Below are 24,159 nucleotides of genomic sequence, written 5' to 3' on the forward strand. Positions count from 1 at the left end.
CCCATCAGAATGACTTCAACCTTTCTCATGAAGCTGGGAGTGGCAAGCACACTGGCGTGTATTTTTGTGCAGCATCGTCAGGCACCAATATTAAACTCAATACAGTCATGAGGAATTCAGCCCAGGGGCTCTTAAGCCAGAGGGCTCCCTTGGAGTTCCAAGATCTCAGACCCATCTTTCTCTTCCTTCTCAATTTCAGGTTTATTTGGCAAAGGACTTAAGAAAACAAAATCTTGCACGTGTCCACATTCTGGGCGGTGGTCCTTCCCAAGCCCTTAAAACACCTTAGCCTAGAACAACCTTCTTCCCCCCAGTGGCTTCACAGTGCATCTGGTCCCTAACCCCAGTGACTTCGAGGAACCCAATGTGGGAAGATAAACCTGGTCTCGGACTGGCTTGGTGACTCAGAGGAGTGTCAGATAAAGATGACCCCAAGACTCTCATAGAACATGTGCCCAACCCCCAGTGAGCTGGACTCCAGGGAACGCTTGGGCCAGCCTCAGACAATACTAGGAACTGTGCACTTTTGAACCCACTCAGCCCTTCAGTGAGGCCTGCGGATGGCCTGGGGCCAGGTGGGCAGAGATGCACCTCTGCTGGAGCAATCTGAAGAGGTGTGATGGGCACATTCCCATTACCTGGGTTCACAGCTCTGAGTCTTCGCAGGTTGCAGCTGCAACCTGAGAATGAAAAATGACCAAGACTCATCTTCTCATGGGTCGGGCCAGTAGAGATGTTACGAATCCCAGAGCAGGCCTGTAAATGTGTCTGTTTATTTTTCCTGAAGCCAGTGAAAGACCATCTTGATGCCGCCACTCTTCAAAATTTAGAAACCACAGAAGACATTTTGAGTTACATTATTACTTTATTTTCCTTTTTTTAAATGTAGCATTAAAGTCATCCAACATACAGATATTCCTACGGCTCCTTACACATTTTATTCTATCTAAAGTTAAGTATTTTAGCTATGAGATGACAAAAACCATCCCACTAAAATGGCAACACTTCTGAAAAATGGGTTTCATATTTACTGATGAGAAATCGACTCCCCATCTACCCCCGCAAAAACTCCTTCAGTCCAGAGCTGTAGAAAGACAGTTCACATCCATGACTAACATGTGGGACCCATACAGAGAGGGCTCCAAAACAGCAAGCTATGGGGTTAAACTTCTGTAACAAGCAACTTCTTTATTTGTACAGAATATGAATACACAGGAAAAGCATCATTCTCCTTTTAGGCCTTTTATTAGTGTGTTTCGCCTCCACCCAAGTTACTGCCTACCAAGCAGCTATGAAGAGTAAAAACCAACTGGTTTTAAGGCCCTGAAATGCATGCAACTTAAAATTCTCTAAAGCACACAATCAGTTCCCGGTCTCCGGGGCTGATTTTTTATTTCGTGGAGACTATGGTGCTGCTGGGTTTGCAGCTGTGTCTGTCGTGCTGCTGGGGTTTGGAGCTGCTGCTGCTTTGGCTTCTGCCTGCTGGGTTTCAGTACTGGGATCTTCTCCATTTCCAGCACTTTTCTTGCTCTTGTCTGCTGTCACGGCACCCATCTCCATGATTTCCTGAAGTGGCTGATCAGTGTCAAGGGAGCTGGGCTGGAGTTCATAAACCTGGACTTGACCTGGGACATCTATTGCTTTCTGTTCAAGTTTCTCCAGGATGGTCTGAACCTTCCTGACGCCATCTCTCCTGGCCTGGCGGACATCAGCGCGTCCTTCTGGGTCTACTGAATCCAGGGCCAGTAGCTCTTTGGTCAAATACTCTTCTATCATCAGGTACTTTTTGTCTGTCTTCTTGCCTTCAAAGTTGTCCACAGCCTGCTCCAGCCCTTGCACCTTCTCCAAGATGGCTTCTACTTTCAGCACACCTGGATGTTTTGGGGGTACCTCAGCTTCTCCTGGTTTTGGGGGTGTGGCTTCTGCAGGGGCAGGGCTGGGGGCTGCTCTCTCTTCTGCAGCCACATTCTTGGGGGGAGAGGGGACGGCAGAAGGGGCCGGGCTGGGAGGACAAGGCACCGGAGCAGAGGGAACCTTTACTTCCACTTTCTCAGAGGGAGGCAGGGGCTTCTGCGAAACAGGTTGAGAATCCACCTCTTTGCGGATCACTTGAATCGGGATGTGTCCAGGAGCGAGATCTGGTCCAGCTGGGCCTGGCTTGCTTTCTGGTTTGTTTTCAGGTTGGGGAATAGGTGAAGGTTCTCGATGGGTCATGGGTTGCTGAGAAGAGGCAAGGACACAGAGATAGTTTTAATACCTGGCTGAGAGTCACAGGCAGTCGTTTGTAGCTAGTACTGACTAGAAGAAAACAGAAATGACTTTTTTAAAGTTTAATAGTATAAGAGGGATTTTCAAAGTCAGCCAAACCTGTTACAAAATTAAAATATGATATTCATCATGTATGTGACCAAACCATTGTTATGCTTCCGTTCGTTAACCTTGGTCTCTTGGCCTGTCATCTCTCACTGAATTTTTCTGGAGATGGTATTCTTACGGCAATGAAAAGAAAACCAATATAATTTTCAAAAATGAAAATACCAAAAACTCATGCTGATGGCTGAGTTACTTTACCTCAAAGCAAAGTCCTGGGTGACTCAGACTTTCAGGTGATGGAGCCAGGGAGTAGTAATGGCCACTTGGCCCCCTTCATCACCCTGTGTGACAGTCTCCGCTCAGGGTGTGGCCTTCCCATCTCCTGTTTCAGAAAAGTTATAATCGTCTTTTTAAAAAAAAAAAAAAAAAAACCTATGACAGCCTTGTGGTTTCTGCCCAGACTGATGTATTTTTTGAGAATAAGCAAGATGCTGAAAATGGGTAATGCAGTAAGAATTCTGCCTGGACACATCTGTGCCAGAGCTAACATTCAGCAGTGCAGAATCTCTGCACTGACTACATTGGCTACAGAGGCTGAGATACTCTTTAATGTGACTATAAGCTAGAGCGATATTTTAAAAAATTAACTATGCTTGAAACAGAAACATCTTGGTTCACCTAGCATTTAAGTGAACATCTAAAACCCCCTTAAAAATCTCACACACTGATTTTATCAACTGGGAAATAGGAGTTGGACTACATTATTTCTAAAGTACTCCATATTAAAAACACTAAATCCCACTATAAGGTTCAGTTAGGTCAAATCTCTGCAAGCCTCTAAAAAGGGATTTCTAGACAAGCTATAAAAGGGAGGCCACTACAAACAAATAGGATTAAGTGGAAATAGGATTAAATATTGTTCCACCAATTATAGAAAATATTGATAATATGGGAAAGGTATGAGAGGAAACATCTCCAGCTTTGCAAATGGGCACTTCTTTCCCATTTGAAAGGAATACTGAGTCTGAGTAAGGATCTGATGGACGCTTGGCTGTTTTGTTTGAACACCAGTAGCCTCCTTTTCCATCAAATCTCTTCTGCCAACCAGAAATGCTTAACTTTGGCCCTTAGCACTCATGAACCAGCCACACGCCTCTTCTTGGGTTTTAAAACAATGGCTGAGTAAGTGACTTTGGAAACACTTAAGAGGGGGTGTCCTATGGCTTGTACTCTTCAAAAATGTCAAGGTCATGAAAGCAGAGAAAGACTGAGAACGTGTTTTCCAGATTAAAGGAGACTAAGGGAAAACGACATCTGCGTGCAGTGCTCATGATCCTACATTAGATCCTGGAACAGGAGGAAATTGCTATAAAGGAGATCTGAGAAGGGACTGCGTATGAGACAACAATGTTTTAAGGACGTTAAACTTCCTGCATCTGATAATTCTACTGTGGGTATGAATGAGAAGGTCGCTCTCTTAGGAAAATATCTGCTGACATATTTAGGGGTACTGGACATGATATTTACAACTAAACCTCAAACAAAAAATACAGATAATATATGGAGAGAGGAAAATATGACAAAGCAAATGTAGCAAAATGTTAACAGTAAATATGGGTGAATCTTTGCTTTCATGACCTTCATATTTACTGGACTTCTCTTCTGTAAGGTTGAAATCATTTCCAAATAAAAAGGAAAACAAACAAACAAACAAAAAAACCATAAAAGGAGGAGTTCTGTTTGAGGGCCCTGAACAGTGTCACCATCTGTAGTAAGAAGATGCCCTGAATTTGTTTACAGAGCACTTTCCTTTTAAAAACTGTGACCAAGGGACTTCCCTGGTGGCGTAGTGGTTAAGAATCCGCCTGCCAATGCAGAGGACGTGGGTTCGAGCCCTGGTCCGGGAAGATCCCACGTGCCACGGAGCAACGAAGCCCGTGCGCCACAACTACTGAGCCTGCAATCTAGAGCCCGCGAGCCACAACTACTGAGCCCACGCACCACAGCTACTGAAGCCCATGCGCCTAGAGCCCGTGCTCCGCAACAAGAGAAGCCACCACAGTGAGAAGCCCGCGCACCGCAAGGAAGAGTAGCTCCCGCTCGCCGCAACTAGAGAAAGCCTGCACGCAGCAAGGAAGGCCCAATGTAGCCAAAAATAAATAAATAAATGTAAAGGCACTTCCACAATGTTGAAAAAATAAATAAATATTTAAATAACAATAAAAAATAAAAACTGTGGCCGAGAATTCACTCAGCAGCGGAGCGGCCCCGGCTGCCAAGTGTTCTTCGGCTAAAACTAGAAGACTTCCTCCCCCAGGAACCAGTGCCTGCACGTCTCTACTGAAGGATAAGTGGGCCCTGCCTGTAACTTTCACCAGGCAGGAAGGAAGGCTTCCCATCCGCCCAGCCAGCCAGGCATCAGCCAGGGAACGTGGTCCTCTACCGCAAAGGAGGAGAAAGGAGTAAGACATGCTCCCTGTGGCCAAGGTCAGAGCAGAGCTGAAGAGAGTGGATGAACACTTTTGGAATAAATGCACAGAATAATCAGAGCTGAACTGTAAGGGACTCATACTAGGCACCGTGGGAAAGATGAGGAGGCTTCGTGGAAGTGGCAAGACTGGCTTGTCCCCTGGAGGATGGGGACAGCTTGGATTGTGAAGGCATGTCAGGAAGTGGGTCCAGCACAAGCAAAGGCACAAAAGAGGAGACAACAGAGTGAAGGGCCTGCAGAGTGCAGGAAGGGGTGTGAGTGAGGCAGGAGACGAGGCTGAGGGTGGGGTGTGGAGGGGCTGCAGGGCACTGCAAGGGTATGGTGGGCACTGAGACACCTGGGCCCCCCCAACAGGTGTGTGACGCTGTGTTCTGCCCGCCGTTGCCCACGGTGGTGGCTGGAGCTCTGCCCCTGAGGCAGCTGCAGCGAAAAATGAGCAAAAGCTGTAGAAAGCACTGGAGGTTCACAGCCCTCGCCTGCATTTCTGCTGATGACCAGCCGTTTTCAGGATCTCGCTCTCCCCCCCCAGTTATGTGCGTAAACCAGGAGGGGCTGGTGGGGCGGGGTGGGGTGGGGGGACCCAGGTCACCTGCACAGAGCTCCTCAGGCCCTGGAGAGATGCTGCCCCAGCTAGTCTGCCGACACCGACTCCCATACCTGAGGCCTGTCGACCACGGTTTGCACGCGGACGGACGGCGGGGTGTGCACCGGCGTGCTGCTTCTGGCTGGAGAGCCCTCCCGGCTGGACGCACCCCGGACGGGTGACCGGAACGGGGATGCTGCCCACACGGTCCGGGGCTCCCAGTCATCTCCCTGGATCTTGTGGTACACAGGCTGGTGGGTCTGGTATTCGCCCTGCTGAGCTGGGTAGTGGGTCTTCTGGGCTTGGTGGAAGGAGGGCTGGGCTGCCGGCCGGGTGACATTCTGCTCATGTATCACAGGGATGGAGATGTAGCCCCGGGGGAGCTGGTGACTGCCCAGGCTGCTCCTGCCAGAGGAGGAGGGCAGGCTGGCCGAGGAGGACGAGGATGAGCAGTCCGAGGCAGCCGGAGACTGGGATCGCTGCAAGACACAAGGGTGGATACACAGCCCCGTGAGCCACCGCTGTCTGGCCCTCCGACTCTGTCCCCGTCATGCGCCTGCTCTGGGCAGCAGGTTTAATATGACCTCCCGTCTGTAAGCCTTTCCATTTTCAAAATGTAGTGTTAAGACTGGGAGCTCAGGAGTCAAGAGGCCTGGGCTCAAATTCTTAACAGCTCAATAGCTTTAGGAGCCGTGTTTAACCCCCAGCCCAGTCACTGGGCTGACCTGACAATTCGGTAAAATAATCTGTGCGTGTGTCCCAGCCCCAGGGCCACACACAGGAAGCGCTCGCTACATTTTATTTATTGTTGTCACTGCATTTCCTCTTTCCGTAACTCTCTTCCTGCTTATCCACAGAGAACTCAGCTGGGCACTGGGAACTGTGTCCCCTGTGTGGACCGAGGCAGGCCAGGCCCCTTTCCCTTCCCGGCCACCTACTTTCTGTTCTAGAAAATCAGAAGGGTGTTTCCGCAGCTGGCTCTACAGGCCCTGCTAGCTTAAATTTGTTCAGGTTTCTCTGACTGATGTGTCACTTTTGATTTTTACAACAAAAACATTACAAATTCAGGTACCGCTTCTCCAAGGAAGGGAAAAGAGCCTCCTGGTGTCCCACATTAACTACGATTTTTCATCCCCGGAGCAAGCATTTGTGCTCAAGAGCAGTGCAGGAGACACGATGGGATGCTGTGCAGACTGCAAAACCCAGAGGGCTTACGGCTCAGGATTCCTACTGGGGTCCACTGGCCTTCAAATCTCAGCTAAGAACTGGATTAAGAACTATTCTTTAGACATTAGTGCAAGAAGTGTCGGCTTCAGACTTAAAACCTGAAAAGCAGCTGCCTTCCTGACTCCTGATTTTACATTTCCTTTGAAACTGTGGACACTGTAAGGGCAGGTATGCGGTCTCATTTTCACGTCAGTACAGCTCCAAGCAGTTAATACTTACCTGTGAACACTGAACTGAATGAAATAACACAGGGTATCTCTGTATTTCTGATATAGAAAGCTCGGTGGGTGTACGTGAGGAGCCAGAAGGCCAGGCTTCCAGTCCCAGTGACACCACTTCCAACTTTTTGATTGTGGACCAAGTTGTTTACCCTTCTGAGCCCCAATTCCTTAACTACCAAAATAAACCATGATCCCTGCCCACCTGAAAAACCAACCTGTGAAACGCTGGGGGGACGCTGGGCTGTCTTGCAAGCGATCTTTGCTGGGTGACCTCTGACGCTGCGGGCCAGGCCCAGATGCCCCGCATCTCACCAGGCGTTGCCCTGGGCACCGCATCAGGGTCTGGGGCAGCCTAGGAAGCACAAAACCCGGCACCCCCGGGTCGCACCCCACAGGCCCGCGAGCCAAGCCTCTCCTTACCTCAGGTCCATGGGAGGCTGGGGGCTGGGCTGCCGCAGCCGCTACCGCCTGTCCGCACTGTTTATCTGGCTGGGTGGCTTCCGCCACTCCCCGCAGAGGTGACTGGGGCCTCTGCGGGGCCGCCGGGGCTACCTCGGTTTGGAAGCGCTGCGTCCCAGGCTGGGGGTAGGCGAAGACAGGATGTGGCTGCCGGCTCTGGGCACCGTCGTGGAGGACGGGGATGGGAATGTAGCCTGGCCGGAGCCGGGGGTACACGGCGTGGCCTTCCCTCGTGGGCAGCGGCCTGGAGCCCTCCCTCGAAGGCCCGTTTGCAGAGGATGCGGTTTCCTAAAATAAAGAGAAACACAGACCTGTTAGAAACTGGGAAGGAGACAGCCCTGAACAGGAGCAAGCATGGCGCAGAGCACTCCGACCTTCCAGAGTGACCCTGGGTCCCACAGTGCCGGCCAGGGCAGCTGAGCACACAGAGTGTGGGTGCCTCCCCTGACCCCCCACTTCTTCCAGACGCCCCCTCCCCTACTGAAGCCGCTGTATGGGCAGCAGTTTAAGAATCAGAAGCATCCAGAGGAAGCAGGGGAGCCAAGGCAACTGCTGAGCACAAGAGAAGTCCCAGTTTCCCAAACTGGTAAGACAGGTTTCTTTGCTGGGTGACGCGGCGGCAGTGCATATAGGTGAGTCACTGACCGCCTCCCAAATCTTCAGACCCAGATCAGAAGGTGCAAGGAGCATTCAATTCCAGCTCCCTAAGCCACAGCCAGCTTCTCTGCTTTCTAAAAGGGCCTCATGTCTCCTAGCGATACAGACTCGTGCTGGACCCCAACGCAGGCCACAGCCTGGAAGTCTGCCGAGAAGGGGCGGCAGCGGGACGCTGCCTCCTCAGGAATATTTTCAGAACAAGCTGCGAGAAAGGGAGATACACAAGGAATGCAGAAGCAGCACAGGATGAGAACAAAACCCGGGGATTAATTGTGCTGGTCCTGTGATGCCAACAAAGCTTGCTTGGCGAGGAGCGGCTGGGTCTCTCTCATGTCCTCTCACGAAGCTCTCCCTTCAGCGGCCCGGCTATTTTGGGACCCTTGAGAAGGCCAAGTTCCAGATGTACCACAGAGAAAGATCTTGTTTCAGACAACAAGGCTGGCCCGTCACTCGCCGGGCAATGTCACTTCTCACCAAGCAGAGGCTGGGCAACTGAAACCAGGGACCCCCATGGCTTCCGGTCCTGACGACCTCCTGAGCACTAGAGGGTCCTCTTACGGAGGAGGGGGCTGAGGATTTGTGCCACTGACACACACCCGAGTGGGTCAACTATTACGAAGGAGCATGATCCTTCCTCACGAGGCAGCCCTCTGAACTGCAAACGAACGCCAAGGGCTGAGGCTCTAGGAGCTTCAGGGTGTGACTCCCAGTGGGGCGAAACTGGTCACAAGTGGGGAAAGCCGAGGGCTGACCCTGGAACTTAGCCCTTTCAGACCCATGAACTGCTAGCCTCCTGCCGAGCCCCGCCCCAGAGAGCCTCCAGCACGAAGGAGAGGCAAGGGTGTTGCCATGTCCTTGGGGACGCCAGCAGACAGGCACTCTCAGATTAGAATACCCACGTGCTCAGGGCAGCGGCATTATTTTAGCCTGCTTAACTCAGGTCACCCAAGAGCAGGGAGTGGGTCCAGGCCTCACATTCAGAACCAAATTCCTGCCATGAGAGGGACACCAAAAGGGAGGCAGCAAGAGGGACCGAAGAAACGCCGTGCTGCTCGGAGCTGACTCACAACAGGCCGTCCGGGCATTTTCTCCACGCGCTGGGCACCTTCCTTCCAGCCTGGAGCAGGGGCCTGGACGAGTGCCGGGGCATCGTCTCTGCGGGCTTCCTCCTGGCCACGCACAAAAGCAGAGCTGAGCAGCCAGCGGCCCTCATCTGCTGACTGGCCCCTGGTCAACGTCCTGCTCCCGAGTCGCTTGGTACCATGGGATCACCAAACCAGCAAGGCACGATCCCTGCCAACTGGGGGCTGCATGAAACAAACAGGGAGCAAAACTACCTGGAAAGCACAGGAGGCCCTGCGGATGGGGGACCGCCTGGGCTTTCCTAGTAGGAGGGGGCTTTCCTAGAGAGGATGCAAGTTCATTCTTACCTCTGTTAGTAACAGTTCTTTCATCTGGGGTAATTCTCTTAACCTCGGTGAGCCTTAATCCCCTTTTCTAGAAAATGAGCTAGCAACACCCACTTCATAGGACTGTCGTGAGGTTTTACGAGAGCACGTCAAGAGGGACGCCCCCCCCACACACACAAAAAAGAGTGATGCTGGGAAGGCCAAAAGGCATGTGAATCCCCCCTAAACAGGCCCATGATTATGCTCCTCAGACCCCAAAGTGTCAGAGGAATCAAAGCTGAAGGACGAAGTTAACTGGTGGTGACCGGAGCAGAACGGTGACTGCACCTGGAGAAAACGGAGTCGTCTGGGAAGGAACCTTCGGAGGGGATGGAAACGTTCTCCGTCTTTCTCTGGGTCGTGGTAAACGGGTGTATATCCGTGTCGAAGTCTCTCACACCGTCCACTTCCCTGGGACCCCCACACTGCCCCTCCCCTGCCACATTCCACCCACACTGTCCAGACCGAACAGGTGAGGGCTGCCACCCCCAGCATCGCCGCACAGCCAGCTGCTGGCTGGGCCTCCACCTCAGACCCTCCCGGGGCCTGGAAGCCATACAGAGGCCTGGCTGAGGCTTGGCCGCTCCTGGGGGAAGCCCCCGGATCCAGAAGGTACTGGAGCGGGCCTGCCACGAGTTGTGCTTTTTATGCATCTCCCTGAGCATATTTTGTGCCTCAGCTGAAAAAGAAAAGGGAAGAAAAAGGAAGGAAGAAGGGAAGGCGGGCGGGAGAGCAGTTCCACCTGCCCCAGGGGCTGCGACAGCGGAGGCGATACCTGACCTGGTCTTGGGAGTAGTGGTCCGGGTCAGTGGAGGGAGCGTGCGGTCACCGCAGGCAGGGCTGGGGGTGTCAGGGGCCCAAGCTGGGAGGCAGGGTGGCTACGGGAGGCCTGGAGGCTGCTTTTCTACAGTCCTGAGGTCTGCACTCCTGGTTCCGTGTGAATTAACGACCCATTTATGCCATGTGATAAAAACCCACACATCTCTCACAATGGCCTCTGCAAGAAGGTGGGCTGCCTTGCCACTCTGGTGGGGGCTTTGTTTAGAAAACACTGCTTTAGGTAAGTTAAAAAGACCACCTCACTTCTACAGAATAGAAAACTAACACTTCTACGTGAATAATTTAAACTGAAAATGAAACGCCCACCCATAACAAGGTCTGCACCAGATGCTGACACCACCTGTTTCTACTCTCCTCTCATCAGAGCCCTGTCAACAACACATGCTTCAGTTTTACTAACCAAAAAGCACTGCCCAAGAGAGTTAAATTGCCCTTCCTACCTTCTGTGGTGTTTTCATCACAGTCTAGTAAAAAAAAAAAAAAGAATTTTTTTCCAAGGAAAAAGTTTGGTTTTTTTTTTGGCCACGCCACGCGGCATGTAGGATCAAACCCGCACCCCCTGCATTGGAAGGGCGGAGTATTAACCGCTGGACCGTCAGGGAAGTCCAAGAAAAAAGTTTTTAAATGTTTAATATTTGTAATTCTCCTAGAATATGACTAGAACATGTGTCCTCAGTCCCGTAAGAAGTGTCCTCGAGTTCAAGCCCCAGCCTACGGGTTACACCAACCAGCATCTTTCACAGAGGAAAGGCACTACCTGCCCCACCCTGACTTCGCTGGGGACTGGGGACGCCGTCTCCTGGGGGTTGCACTTCTGTGTGACCCCGTGATAGGGACGGGGTGCCATCACAGTCACCAAGCAGATGACGGCCAGCCCTGCTTCCTCATCACCACGTGCCTAAGCTCCCTAAGGAGCAGTGACGGCATTACAGGAAGCGTTTTCCAATCAGCTCAGCTCATTATCCTTATCTGTGGGCAGAGCCATCAGGAATACATACACATGAAATCCAATTAGGAAATAAGAGCCTGACTTCCACTGCTTATCTCACTGCATTAATTTATGAAATGCACTGGTTCAAGCTTCTTCTTTGTGCGTTGCATTAAAATCCCCTGCGGGTGCCAAACAACTCCATGGGAAGGCCGGGATAAAAAGCAGGGAAAACTACCTCGGGTGAGCCAAAGTCTGCCCTATCGAGTACAAGGTATTATTACTAGACAAGCCTGGGGCCAGGTTCTGAGCTTGGATGAGCCCGCGGCTCACACAGGTCTTGTTTGCTTAAGAGCACAACTGAACTTCACTACTGAGTTTCAGTAACAATGTGGGTGCTTAGGGGACAGCTAGGAGACTTGGAAAGAGGCTGCGCTTGGTCCTAAAGCTGACTCTGCTCTGAAATATGTGTGCTACGCAAGCAACTCACATCCCCTCCCTGGGCCTTAGTTTCCTCAGCTGCGAAACGAAGGGGAGGCCCAGATATTCTGTAAAGCAGTGGTCCTCAGACTCTAGGGGGCGTCCGGAGCGCCCAGGAAACGCAAAACGGTGCAGACGCTACATTCAGACCCCAATAAAGTCTGACTCAGGAGGTGTGTGGGCAAGTCCAGCCCCCATGGCACTGGGAGCACTGACCTAAAGGAGGGTCCTTGCAGCCCTGACGTTCTCCGTGACCTCTGATTCCAAGATCTCTTCTAGCTCTAAACACCTACATAAAGCTCAAAAACAAGGAAGAACTGACGTGGCGGAAATCTAAAAATGACCACTCTTGACTGCACCCAGTTAAATCACATTAGAACTCTCTGGAATTCAAGGTGCCCCAAAGTTGCATGAACCAAGTGAAGAGGAGGAAGCCGCTGACCTTGCACCTTAAAAGCAGGGCGGAACCACAAACCCTGAAAACGGCGGCGCCCCTGTGAGCCCCGACCCCAGCTCCACGGTACAGTGCTCTTTCAAACGGGGGCTCGACACCTACAGACCACGGTCTGAATGAAGGGGAACAGCGACAAAGGCCACTCTGAGGGCTGCCCTGCAGCACCTCCGCCTCAACAGCCTGGAGTCCTAAGTAGGGCACCGATTCTATCAACTGGGTTTTTAGGCCAGAAGAGTCTCACGCCTGCCAGGCAGTGACTTTTACTAAAGACACTTCAGAACTCCTAAAACAAGGAAAAAAAGATGGCGGACAATAAGAATCCTGGGACTCCCCATTTAGCGAGGACGTGGATCAAAATAAAGTGGCTTGGGGCTTCCCTGGTGGCGCAGTGGTTGAGAGTCTGCCTGCCGATGCAGGGGACGCGGGTTCGTGCCCCGGTCCGGGAGGATCCCACATGCCGCGGAGCGGCTGGGCCCGTGAGCCATGGCCGCTGAGCCTGCGCGTCTGGAGCCTGTGCTCCGCCGCGGGAGGAGCCACAACGGTGAGAGGCCCGCGTACCACAAAAAAAAAATAAAAATAAAATAAAGTGGCTTGGCTTGCCTCTTCCAGGCAGGAAGCAAAACAAAAGAAAAACTTCCTTATAAAGCACACATAGAGACCTGAGCTTCAACATTCTACCAAAACTTTCCATTTGGTATTACAGGCCACAGACATGAAATAAGGTATTGCCAATGTGATATATAAAGAGATATCTACATCCCCACAGCCGAACTCAAAGTTCCCACTGGAATGTGGTAAAGGGTCTCTTCCACTGCCCCCAGCCCTGTTTGGGGCATGTAATGGACTTTGGGCATATTCTGCATAATAAGTAAAGTCCACGTCCACCAAAGTCTGTTTACAGCACTCCTAGTGAGACAAGAGTCTGTGCTGTAAGCAACCTAGTCCCAGGTGCTTGGAGGTTTTAACTGATATGCCCTGTTATTAAAGTATGTATACTTATCTACAAAGAGTTACAGATGTAGAAAATAAACTTATGGTACCAGGAGGTAAGGGATGGGGGAGGGATAAATTGGAAGATTGGGATTGACACATACCCACTACTATATATAAAATAGAGAGCTAATAAGGACCTACTGTATAGCACAGGGAACTCTACTCAATATTGTGTATTGGCCTATATGGGAAAAGAGTCTAAAAAAGAGTGGATGTATGTGTATGTATAACACAGTCACGTTGCTGTACACCTGAAACTAACACAACATTGTAAATCAACTATACCCCAATAAAAATTTTTAAAAAAAAGTATGTATAGTTGATCCTGGGATTACTCAGATGGGTGTCCCTATGTGCTTCTGCTAGGGAAAAGCACATTTTAAAGATGTGCTTACAATGAGAGAGATGAGCCCCTGTTTTCAAGTTGCCATTCGGGACTCCAATCCCGCCCTGCTGCTCGCCAGGTGTGTGCCCTTGGACAGGACTCCTTGCTACTAAGACTCAGTTCCCCCAGCTATAAAAATCCCCATGCCTTCCAGGGCTTTTTGCAAGATTTACGTGAAATAAGGCATGAGAAAGTCTTTGTAAACTCTGAGCTGTCCCATGCCCTATACAACTACGTTCCTCCATGCCACAAATAGTTATTGACGAACCCAGCTTTTCCCAAGCAACAGTTGGTTGGGCCTATTGTTTACAGAGTTGTGAATTTGGGTTTAATTCTTCAGTGATCTCACCAAGTTGGTAATGAGCCTGTTGGAGTCTGAAGCCCCTTTATTGAGAGTCTTAAGAGCCCTAATTAGCAGGGATGGCACTTTCTCTGCTAAGAAATGTATCTAAAGTTTCACAACCTGGAAGCAAACACAGCTAAAAACAACTCTAGGGGCCTGAGCCCTAAACTCCCCTCTCCCTTCAACAGGCCCCAGGCGCTGAAGGGGTCTGCCTTGCAAACAAACTCACCTGAGGAATCAACACGCAACCTGCAGTGACTGTGGTTCCTGCACACATGCCCCTGAGACCCAGGGGAAAGAGCCAAGCCAGGCTGGTGTCTGGGAGTAGAACATCTGCTGGTGTCCCCCTAATATTCTCAGTGTGTCCCCCCAGGGCATATAAGCAGTCTCCAGGCCACAGCTGGGTATGTCCCCTGCTGGGGAGAGCGCTCGGGGCTCAGAGTCCCCCATGGGCCCCCTGGACCCCTCCTCAAGGATACCATGGAGCAGATGTGGCCCAAGGTCACATGGGAAGTGACTGCAGAACCAGGAAGAGAATCCCGGTCACTGGGGTTCAGCTCCTGAGCTCAACGGCTTCAGGGAAATTAAAGACTACCTACTTCCTCTTCAGGAAAAAAAAAAAAAAAAAAGGGTAGGGAACAATCTAAAGGCATAAATCACAAACGGAAAAGTACCTGAAATTTCCACATTAGGAAGCGAAATCTTGGCTGAATTTAGGTAAAGAGACCTCTTCATCCCCATGGACACATTTCCATGGGTTTCTCAAGGTTCTTTCTCAGACTCAGGTAGAACACTGTTCAGTCACCGGGCTCCTCCATCTATGAGATGTCAACCATGCAGAGCATCTGTTGTTATCAGGGTGCTGGGCTTCACTGGACATGTATTTTGTACAAAACACTGTTTCGCAAAAGAAAAAAATCTCCAATTCATCAACCACAGCTGTGGCAAGGGGAGACTCTGACAGATGGTGGCAGTCTTGGGGGGATTGCTGGAGGGACTCCTCCCCCACCCTAAGCAGCTTCTCAAAGCATTCCTTCCTCAGCAACCACCCTCCCCCAAAAGGGTGGTGGCAATTAGAAACCCCCTGCCTCTCTCCTTCCACCCACGGTGACATTTCCCCCACTTAGGGCAGGGTCCAGTACACCTGTGCAGACAGCCAGCCCCTCGTTTAACGTGGCTCCATTTCCCCACAACACCACTGGGCACCTGGTTGGTCCTCAGGCCTGTGCAGAGACTTGGAGGGAGAGCCCCTCCTCAAGCAGTCGGGATTCAGGGTAAACACAGCGCCCCCTGCAGAACACAGGATACACAATTCTGCTGGCCCATCTTGGGCACGGGATCTGGGGTGAGTCCACAGGCTGATGAGGCTGTGGGCTGCAGGTCTGGCTGAGAGCCTTCATCTGCCCTCACGCTGAGTTACTGCCCAGCACCTACCGCCCCCACGAGGGACACAGGAAACCCCCGGGAAGGGTGCTGAGGGTGTCTGGACACTGGTGGAAGGAGAGTGTCAGCTAAAGTGGTCCAGGGGCGATAAGAAGAGGCCTTGTCTTGGGAAACGAGACTTCATACCCATCTGGGAACCAAGAGACCCACGTCCAGCCAGCACTGTCCACTCTGTGGGAAAGCCAAGCGCCTGTGAATCCCCTCCGACTTCTTGGCGAAGACTGGGACTGTCGCCACGGACCACACACATGCCTCAGGTCAGGCCCTGGCTCATCACTTTCCCGATCCTTACGACCCTGCTGGACAGGTACTGGTGTATGCCCATTTCTCGGAAGGAGAGACTGAGGCTCGGGGAAGGTGAGTGATTTACCTGAGATCACCAGAACCCAGGTCTGTCAGACGCCAAGGCCGGGGATACGATAACCCTTTCACTACTCCTGCCACCCCTGTACACTGGGTGATAATTATCGGCTAATGTCTCCAAACCCTTCACTTTCTTGGGGTGAAATGCAGCAGGAGGGAAAGCATTTCATTTCGCCCGGTTGGAGCTGGGCTGAGGCACAGACCTGGAACATTCAGTTCGAGTGTGGTCTCGGTCAGGGAGCCAGGGCTTGATGCTGAGTCACTGCCTGGCTGAGGCAGGGCAGCGAGAGCGGGGCGCACCTCTGAGTCACCACAGCCCCAAGACTCCACACAAGCCCAGCATGGGGCCTCTGCAGGGACAGAACCCAGGTCTAGCCCAGCAGGAGAGCTGGTCCTGCTCTGACACTCAGGGTCCATGGGATAATCTGGAAGATTCAAAAGCGATGTGGCTGCCTTCTCTGCCACACACGTCCTTTCCTTTCTTCCTGCCGTTTCCATTTCTAAACTATTCATTCTTTCTTTCTTTCTTTGTCCAAGAAAAATTTTTAAAATAACTGAAAAGAACAACAATTCTACTTTAAATTAAATTAAATTTTCAAGAAACTGAGGAAGTTACTTCAAACTAGGAAATGCTTGCTCTTCAAAAGGATGCTAAGGCATTTTCAGGGGAAAGGCTCGCCTCAATCACTGGGGACACAGCTCTGCACAGGGACTCAGGAGGCGCACTGTTTACAGGCTCCTAATGTAGGCAGCAGGCAATCAACAATCCTGGGCGCTTCAGAATTGACAGTGAATAAGAGGCTTCGCTCTGCAGCGTCTGATTTTACTGCCAGCCTCATGGACAAAAAAACTGGAGAGAGACTCCTTCCGTGGCGCCGGGGCTGCTCTCTGCCGCTGTGGCTTAGCGGCGTCTGGCTGTTGCCAGCAACCGGCCTCCCCGGCAGGCCTGCTCCAAGACGCTGTGTCACTGGCGGGGACAAAAAAGAGCTTCTCCAGACCCGTAAGGATGAATTTAGGGAATCAATACCAAAGTCCCCTGTGGAGAAAAGGCCATTCAGAAATTCAATAAAAAGGAACCGGCTCCCGGGAGACATTTGGGAGCAGAAGACAACGCTGCTTAGGAACCAACAGGAGGCTTCCGGCGACACGCTCTTCAGTAAGGGATGCTTTCCTTCAACCAGTCTGTCCACTCTGGAGCCCAGGCCCATGCTTTACTCTTCCCCACGCAGAATCCTTCACACACTGAGCCTGTAGACCCTGCCAGGCTCTGAGAGGCAGAAAGGGGAAAGAGACGCAGAGTGTGCCTCTGGGACTCCCAGCCCACAGGGACGTGACCCCAAGGCAAACCAGAAAAGTGCTGCCTTTTGGAAGAAAGATTCGAATGGAAGTAATGTGGAGTCCAGAGCAGGGACAGCCTACTTCACCAGAGAGACGGAATAAATGCTTTGTGGAAAATGGCACCGGAGGAGGCAGAACTGTCCTCTGTGTGGCCTTTAACACCATGACTTACAGAGAGCAGGTGCTCAAAAATGTCGGAAGAGATGAATGAGTGAAGACTGGGGGCCATCTTCTAGGTTCAGACCCAGGCTCAGGAAACGAGCCAACGTTTCTGATCGGCTGTAAGAGATGGACTCAAGGCTGTTTATCAGCAGAACTGTGCCTGGCGAGCTCGGAGCATAAAGGACTGACTATAGAGAAGCAGCCAGGTCCACTAGCGGCAAGCCTGTCTGTCACCTGGGGCGGGGGTGGGGTGGTAAACCTCTGGCTACAACAGTCTTTCTGTTTCGTCACAGCTGACAGGCCAGGCACATCCTCTCTCTCCAAGTCTGTTTCCTCATGCATAAGGTGAGCCTGACAGCTTCCACCTTAGTGAGCTGCTTTGAGGATTTAAAGAGAGGTTTGGAAAAGCACCCACCTGCGTCTGGCACATAGCTATAAATATTGTTGACAGACAAAAAAATAACTCATCCCTTCCTGAAGAAATTTTCTCTGCTTAAGCTTTTACAAGCTGCCTGGCTTGCTGAGAAGCTGCCGAGGCCCCCAGAGAAATCGTCGTAGAAATACGTGAAGAGTTTAAGACACCAGATAGCTCCCGCAGCTGCACACGCCGAACAAGGGCTAGAGGTCAGCTTCCACATCTGCAGAAGGAGGGGATCTGGAGCCTAGCTTCAAAAGTCCAGCTGTGAGTCTGAGGGCTGAGGCACAAAAGGGTGTGTAGACTTGATTCCCGAGCAATGGGGAGCCGGGAGGGGCTGGAGAATTCCTCAGTCAGGTAGGAGAGAGGTCTCCTCGGTGTCCATCAGCACTAGAGGGTCCTCGGAGGTTCCTAATAAGCAAGGCCTTTGTCTCCTGCTCCCCGTTTTTCTATATAAGGTGTCTTAAATATGTAAGAGCAACATGAAAACAGCAAAACTAGGAAGGAGAAAGAGTAGGTTTGGGCTACGCACGGTTTCTTAATTTTTATGAAAAATACCAGATCATTTTAAAATGTCAATAGGAAGTAACAGACATGCGGAGTGGTTTATATAAGGCAACTGTGTGTCATTCCAGAAACGAGGACAGTGCTAATCAAGCCTCATGGGTGGTATGAAGCCTTCTGACTCACAGGCAGCCCAACAGCAACAAACAACCAAGCCTTCCCGGCCCTGGCTAACGTCAAACGCTGCCACGGTTCCCAGGCACTGACTCTACCCATGTAAAGGGTAAATATACTCCACAAAACAGGAGACAAGTTTTGCTCAGTTCTTGCATAAGCCAAACACAGACTGTTCTTAGAGGGAAAATGAAGGTCCTGGATGAGCTGGACTCATAAGGCATCTGGCCATGTTCTTTATGCACCCCCAGCAAATCACTATTCATCAGTCATAAAGAAATGGGCTCCAGAGTAACTGCAACTTGCTGGAGATACAAAGGAGAGAATGGCCGCTCATTTCCGGACTGTGCTCCAATTCTAAGAGGCACAGGAGCTTGCAGTCAATCTGCAAAGAACAAGGTGATCTCATCTTTAAGAAAATTCAGGAAGCTCCGCTGAACATGAAGGGGAAGAAATGGGGCTCTACTTCAGTCGACATTCAAAACATTTCCGATTTCCTCTGAAAGGATGTTCCTACCTGTCTCGCACAGAGCCTGAGGATAATCTGTCAAATTACTGTGGTGAGATTCTGCCGGCAGCGGAAGACAAGAGGGAGAGACTCTGGCTTGCTTCTTCCTGGGGTTCAGGAGGGTCTCGGGACCACCTCCCCACACCCGGCACTGGCACCCCACCAGGCTCCACCCCTCCCCATGCCACCCCTATGTTCGTTCCCAGAAGCCACGCACCGGGTGAGTTTCACCACGAAGGAAGGGAGGCTCCGGTGATGGCTCTGCAGGTTAGATGTTGAGCAGGCCCCTTGAGGATGCCAAGGCCTACGCAGGCGCACGTGAAGTCACAGCTCCCCCACCCCCCTAAGAAGTGGGATCGTTGTCCTTCGGTGGCTCCCAAATGCCAGACTGCCGGAACCAAGAACCAAGAGGGAAGCTTTTCTGACATACAGATTTCTGGGCCCTACCCTGAGCAACTCGGATTGAACAAGGGGGTACCCAGCTGGCAACGTGTGTTCTTAAAAGGCTTCCCTGGAGACTGCCAGGCTTGGGAATCCATGCCGGGGACCTCCAAGACCGGCAGAGCTAGAACAGCCCTGCTCCTCCAGGGAGGAGGGTCTCGCTCTGGTCGCAGGAAGGATTGTGAGGGAGCAGCACAGCGCCACACTCCAAAATATCTGGCCTCTGTTTATTTAGCAAGAGAGCCTGGAGGAGTGGCTGCACAGAAACTGCACATCCCCTGATTCCAAAGTGGACGTCAAGCTCTCTGCCAGAGACGGGGCCTGGACTGGTATGAAATTGCCAGATTAGTGGGAAGCCCACGTGTGCAGAAAATCGATATCCGGGAAGACTGCAGGTTCAGTTGCTCAGAGTGGAGCTGGATTAAGCCCAAAGCCTTTGCCTCTAGCTGTCCTGCCTCTGCAATGAAGGGCAAGACACTTGCTTTCAGTTGCCGCCTCTGTAAAAATGGGATGAAAAGTCACTCTAACCACCTCAGGGGAATGAGAGAGGATCAATCGTAAGACAACAGAGGATAAGACTAAACCAAAGTTTTAATCTTTATCTTCCTTCCACGAAAGCCATTTCTGTACCTACATGGTTAAACTGTAAACACCCAGAAGCTGTCTTCTCCAGAAGAGGGCTTTCTCTGTTTTTCATGCTCAATGAATAGCTCTTTATTGATTGACAGCATCTCCTCTTGAAAGTAAGGACGCTCAGAGGGTCCTCTTAGCTCAGTTCCTCTAAAATCACCCTTTGTTTTCTGCCAGAGCCCTTTTCTCATTCCACATTAAGAAACCAAATTTCGAATATAAAGTAACAGTGAAGGATTTTCCATTGTATTTACTCTGAAGTAAGGTGTCATTCATAGAAGTGAAAGTGAATTAGTCACACAGATGTTCTGTGTATATCAAAGCACAGCCTTGAAAGCAATGAAGCCCAGAGCTAATGAACTGAATGTTAGTTTTCTCCCTATGTTTTGGTACCGTGCTGAGAAATCTCAAGTAATTAATTTGGTAAAGAGAGCTCTTTTCTTGAGTTGATCACATCCAGCCATCACCATCTAAGTAGTCACAGAACAGAAGTCAGCCACCCAATACTTGATGGTTGGGAGGACACACAAATTATCAAGTATTCCAGCCTGCACGCTTCATAGTTTCATAAAACTTTAAGACACTTCTACCTTCCCCTGAACAGACACACTGCCTCTTACCGACTTTTCAGTGTAGTTCTCTCTTTGCTCTTGGTACTAGCTGAGTGGCCTTTGGAAACACACTTGAACTCTCTGGGTTGTTTTTTGTGGTTTTTTTGTGTTTTTTTTATAAATTTATTTATTATGTGGGCTCCGTAGTTGTGGCTCACAGGCTCTAGAGCCCAGGTTCAGTAGTTGTGGCGCACGGGCTTAGCTGCTCCAAGGCGTGTGGGATCTTCCCGGACCAGGGCTCAAACCCGTGTCCCCTGCAGTGGCAGGCGGATTCTTAACCACTGTGCCACCAGGGAAGCCCCTCTCTGGGTTTCTTTCTCAGAAAAATAGAGGCTGGGGTAAAAGGTCTTTAAGGACCTTTTTCCACTTTAAAATACTGACTGTTAAATTTTCAAATCAACTTTTCCAGCATCAGACTTCTGATTTAGTAGCTTGCATTTTCTACTTGTCGAGAACAATAATAGTAACTCAACCTGTTTTCTTCCCCCTTGAAAAAGTTTATAAAACCACAGCCTAACCCATCCACTGTACAGATGCACGAAGATCTCAACGTGCTGAGTGAGTTTCATGTTGGAAACAAAGCGCCAGCAAGGCGGGACTTAACCCTGCACTCACAGTGGATGTGTCCAAACCTGATCTTCGCTCACCACCAAGGATGCCAGCGGATTCCGACTGTCCCTGTCTCTATAGGAAGGAAGCCTCAAAATGATACTTTTTTTTGTTTTTTGTGTTTTTTTGCCCACAGTAAAGATCTACGTCCTTGCAGGCTGCAGTAACAGAGCTGGTTTGAAATGAGCATCAGTTTCACTCAATAATGGGCCGAACAGACAAGCAAAAAAGCATATATGGTTACGCCCATCCCAGCTAATTATAGCCTCTGGTACTAATTTTCAGAAATAAATATACAATTAATTTCTTATAAATGTAAGCTGCTGAATTTACAATGTCTCACTATTGGGCACCAGTCTTATAAATATTTTTAAGAAAAAACTGCATAAAAATGAAGGTGGATAACACAGATCTTTCTTCTAAAATAATGATTTATAAAGCATTTTTATTTTGTGAATTTTTAAATCTTCAAAATAACTTATTAACTCTCTATGACTTTTATTTTTATTTTGCCCAGACAACGTAACACTACTCTTTAAGTATATTTCTTTTTGTCAAGCTTTATATGTTGAAAAAGTTCAAATTTATAGAAAATTACAAGAGTAGTACGATTAGTTATAATTTTTTAAGTTAACAGACTCATTCCAAGCTCCTATTTTCAAATTTTCATGCTTCTAAGGATTAAGTAGTATATATCCCTGCATATATGTAAATGAGGCATCCTTCTAATACAAAAGTATTACTACACAGTTATTTGTGTATTAGAAACAAATCCTAGGTATTTTAGTAACATAACAAGGAAGGGAATGTATTGCCATTTAAAAAAAAAAGTCTCTTTCTTGCCAGTGTGAGGCAATGTCTAAGGCAATAGCCAACTAGGAGACAGTCCCACATCTTTAGTTTAGAAACTGCCTGGAAGAACAGCATCTTGTTTTTAACAAGTCATACTAGAATATATTCTTAGTGAAAACAGTTTCAACCAATAATACAATTTTAATTTCAAATACAGAATGGGGAAAAAAAAGGAATGAATTTACATCCAGTCTCCTGAGTCACTCTGTGCCTGAGATGGGAGGGTGAAGTCAAGACACCTTCAGTCGAATTCAGGAACTTCAGGGGGTAAAATTCCTAACAGACCCTAAAAGACTCCCACCCCAGCTTGCCAATGGCCCCCCGGCGTCCGCCAAAGTACGGTCAGCAGGGTGAAACCAGGATCTCGGTCCTGGAAGCCGGGCGGAGGCCGCGGCGGGGCCTGGCCCGGGCCTCCGATGCTGACCAGGCCGGCCTCCCCTCGTCTCCTGGCCCACGGCCCCTCGAATCGAGCCGGTGGACCGGACCCGGCGCCACCGCGCGGGTCCCACTTCCCGCCCGACCCCCGGAAACCAAACGCGACCCAGGGAGGACAGTCCTCTCCGGGACCTCCCCCCCGCCCCGACGCCGGCCATGGGAGGGGGCTCGTTGGGGGGGGCAGCAGGCCGACCCCCTGAGAGCTGGTATCCTTCTGGGGGGTCCGTGCGTCCCAGGTGGCCTTCACTGACCTCTGGGGCACCAGCTCAGGCGGGCTACGGCCGGCGGGCACCTGGCGCCTCGCGTCCCCGCAGCCCGGCCCAGTCCAGCCGCCCCCTACGGCCCTGTGCCGACCGCTGGCCGTCGAGGGGGGGCCGCTGACCCGGCGGCCTGCGGCGCGGGCCCTGCTCACCTTGGGGACCTCGGGGGGCACACGCGGGTCGTTCCACGTCGTGGTACGGCTATTGTGGTCCACGAAGAAGGGCCAGCCGGTCTGCGGGTCGATCTTGATTTCCCAGCCAGGGGGCAGGGGGTCGCGGTCGCCGGCGCCGCTGCCGGACGCCATCTGCACCATGGGCGAGTGGGTGGCAGCGCTCATGCTGGGTCGGGGTCGGCCCAGAGGGGCGGCCGCCGGGGTGCCGGATCGCGGGGTGCCGGGTCACGGGGTCGCGGGGTGCCGGACCTCCAGGTGCAGAGTCGCTCGCTGGCCGCGACCGGAGCTAGAGTCGTGCGCGCCGCCGACGTGTCCGGGAAGCCGGCCCTGGGCACCTTTATGAATTAAAGGAGGGGGTGACGTGGCCGGAGAGGGCTGGAAGCGTCTGGAAATAGCCTCCTCGCTGCCAAAGGGGAAGGAGGAGATAAAGGGAGGTAGCAACTGGCCGGCTAGAAACTTCTGGTCCCATCCAGATAAGTTGGCGGCGGCGCCGCTTGGATGTGGAGCTCCGCCCTGAGTCATCAGCTATAATCGTGGCGGGGCGGGGCGTGGGCAGGGCGTGGGCGGGGCCTCGGCCAGGCCGCCCCTCCTCCACCCCTCCACCTCCTCCCCACCCCCAGCTTCCCCGGCGGGGGTACCCCGGCCGAGATGGCCCTGGGGTGGGCCCGGTGCATCCGCGGAGTCCGCGTGCCGCCGGCCGGCAGGACTAGCGAGCCCCGGGGACATCGTCTGTGTGTCCTGGGCCGGTTTCGGTTTTCAGACTCGTTCCCTCTTCTTCGAGCCGCGTGGGTGTTCCCGGGACTGGCTCCTTCGTATAAAAACAAAGTCATCGTTAACCTTTAAAGTCGCTGGATTTAAACTCGAGTCTGTCCCACCTCCCCTTTGCATCCCCATATACTGATACTCCAGGATATTGGCGTCCCTCAGTTACGTTTTAATCACTTTTTTCCATAGGCTTAAGGGCCGTCCGGAAGGAGCTCTGGAATGTTGATCCGACACCATCACCAAGCCAGGGAGAAAATGGAAGTACAAATGGAAACTCACCTGCCTTTCTTTCGAAACCTAAAGAAAGACTGCATCAGCGCATGGTTTTATGCTCCCGAACCTCAAATCTCAAATGTAGAAACTATCATTGCATTGAACAACTTTAAAGAAAAAAAAATATTCTTTTGGGTTTGGGTCTTTTTTATGGTGGAAGTTGGTTCTTGCTATCTTAATTTGACCTTCATTTGGAAAGTAGGGGAGAATTCAAATCAGGAAAAAATTTTGTTTGGTTAATTCAGTGGTGGGTTAACCTTGTAACCTCAGCCAAGCACCTCAATTCCTCTGGGAGAGAGAGTGCGCCCCCAGAGGCAGAATATTTGGGGGGGGTCCCATTTTAGATCCTTAGGCACACAGACTCATTCCCTTAGCCAGAAA

General features: G+C 51.0%; 1 protein-coding gene across 3 annotated transcripts; it reads right to left on the reverse strand.

Annotated features, from left to right (window-relative positions):
• Positions 1-858: 858 nt before the first annotated feature.
• BAG3 (BAG cochaperone 3) lies at positions 859-23,744 on the reverse strand. Of its 3 annotated transcripts, none has more exons than XM_082855070.1 (5): positions 23,672-23,744; positions 22,720-23,548; positions 7,256-7,582; positions 5,462-5,866; positions 859-2,220 (listed from the first exon to the last, which is right to left on the reverse strand). In XM_082855070.1, the coding sequence occupies exons 2-5, from the start codon at positions 22,903-22,905 to the stop codon at positions 1,405-1,407; spliced, it is 1,734 nt and encodes a 577-aa protein (XP_082711196.1). In that variant the 5' UTR covers positions 22,906-23,548; positions 23,672-23,744; the 3' UTR covers positions 859-1,404. The 3 variants fall into 3 exon arrangements, with proteins under 3 accessions (XP_082711196.1, XP_082711198.1, XP_082711197.1); XM_082855072.1 differs by lacking the exons at positions 22,720-23,548; positions 23,672-23,744 and adding exons at positions 14,497-14,640; positions 14,967-15,082; XM_082855071.1 differs by lacking the exons at positions 22,720-23,548; positions 23,672-23,744 and adding an exon at positions 14,497-15,082.
• Between the last annotated feature and the right edge of the window lie 415 nt (positions 23,745-24,159).

This window comes from Leucopleurus acutus, assembly GCF_964270905.1.
Source record: "Leucopleurus acutus genome assembly, chromosome: 14".
Taxonomy (NCBI): Eukaryota; Metazoa; Chordata; class Mammalia; order Artiodactyla; family Delphinidae; genus Leucopleurus; species Leucopleurus acutus.

Excerpts from the sequence above, each read along its gene's own strand:
- BAG3 (XM_082855070.1), bottom strand. The coding sequence starts at position 22,905 with ATGAGCGCTGCCACCCACTCGCCCATGGTGCAGATGGCGTCCGGCAGC. Across the intron at positions 7,583-22,719 it reads TGCCCCCCGAGGTCCCCAAG|GAAACCGCATCCTCTGCAAA; the intron begins GTGAGCAGGGCC and ends TCTTTATTTTAG. Across the intron at positions 2,221-5,461 it reads CCGTGGTCGACAGGCCTCAG|CAACCCATGACCCATCGAGA; the intron begins GTATGGGAGTCG and ends GCCTCTTCTCAG.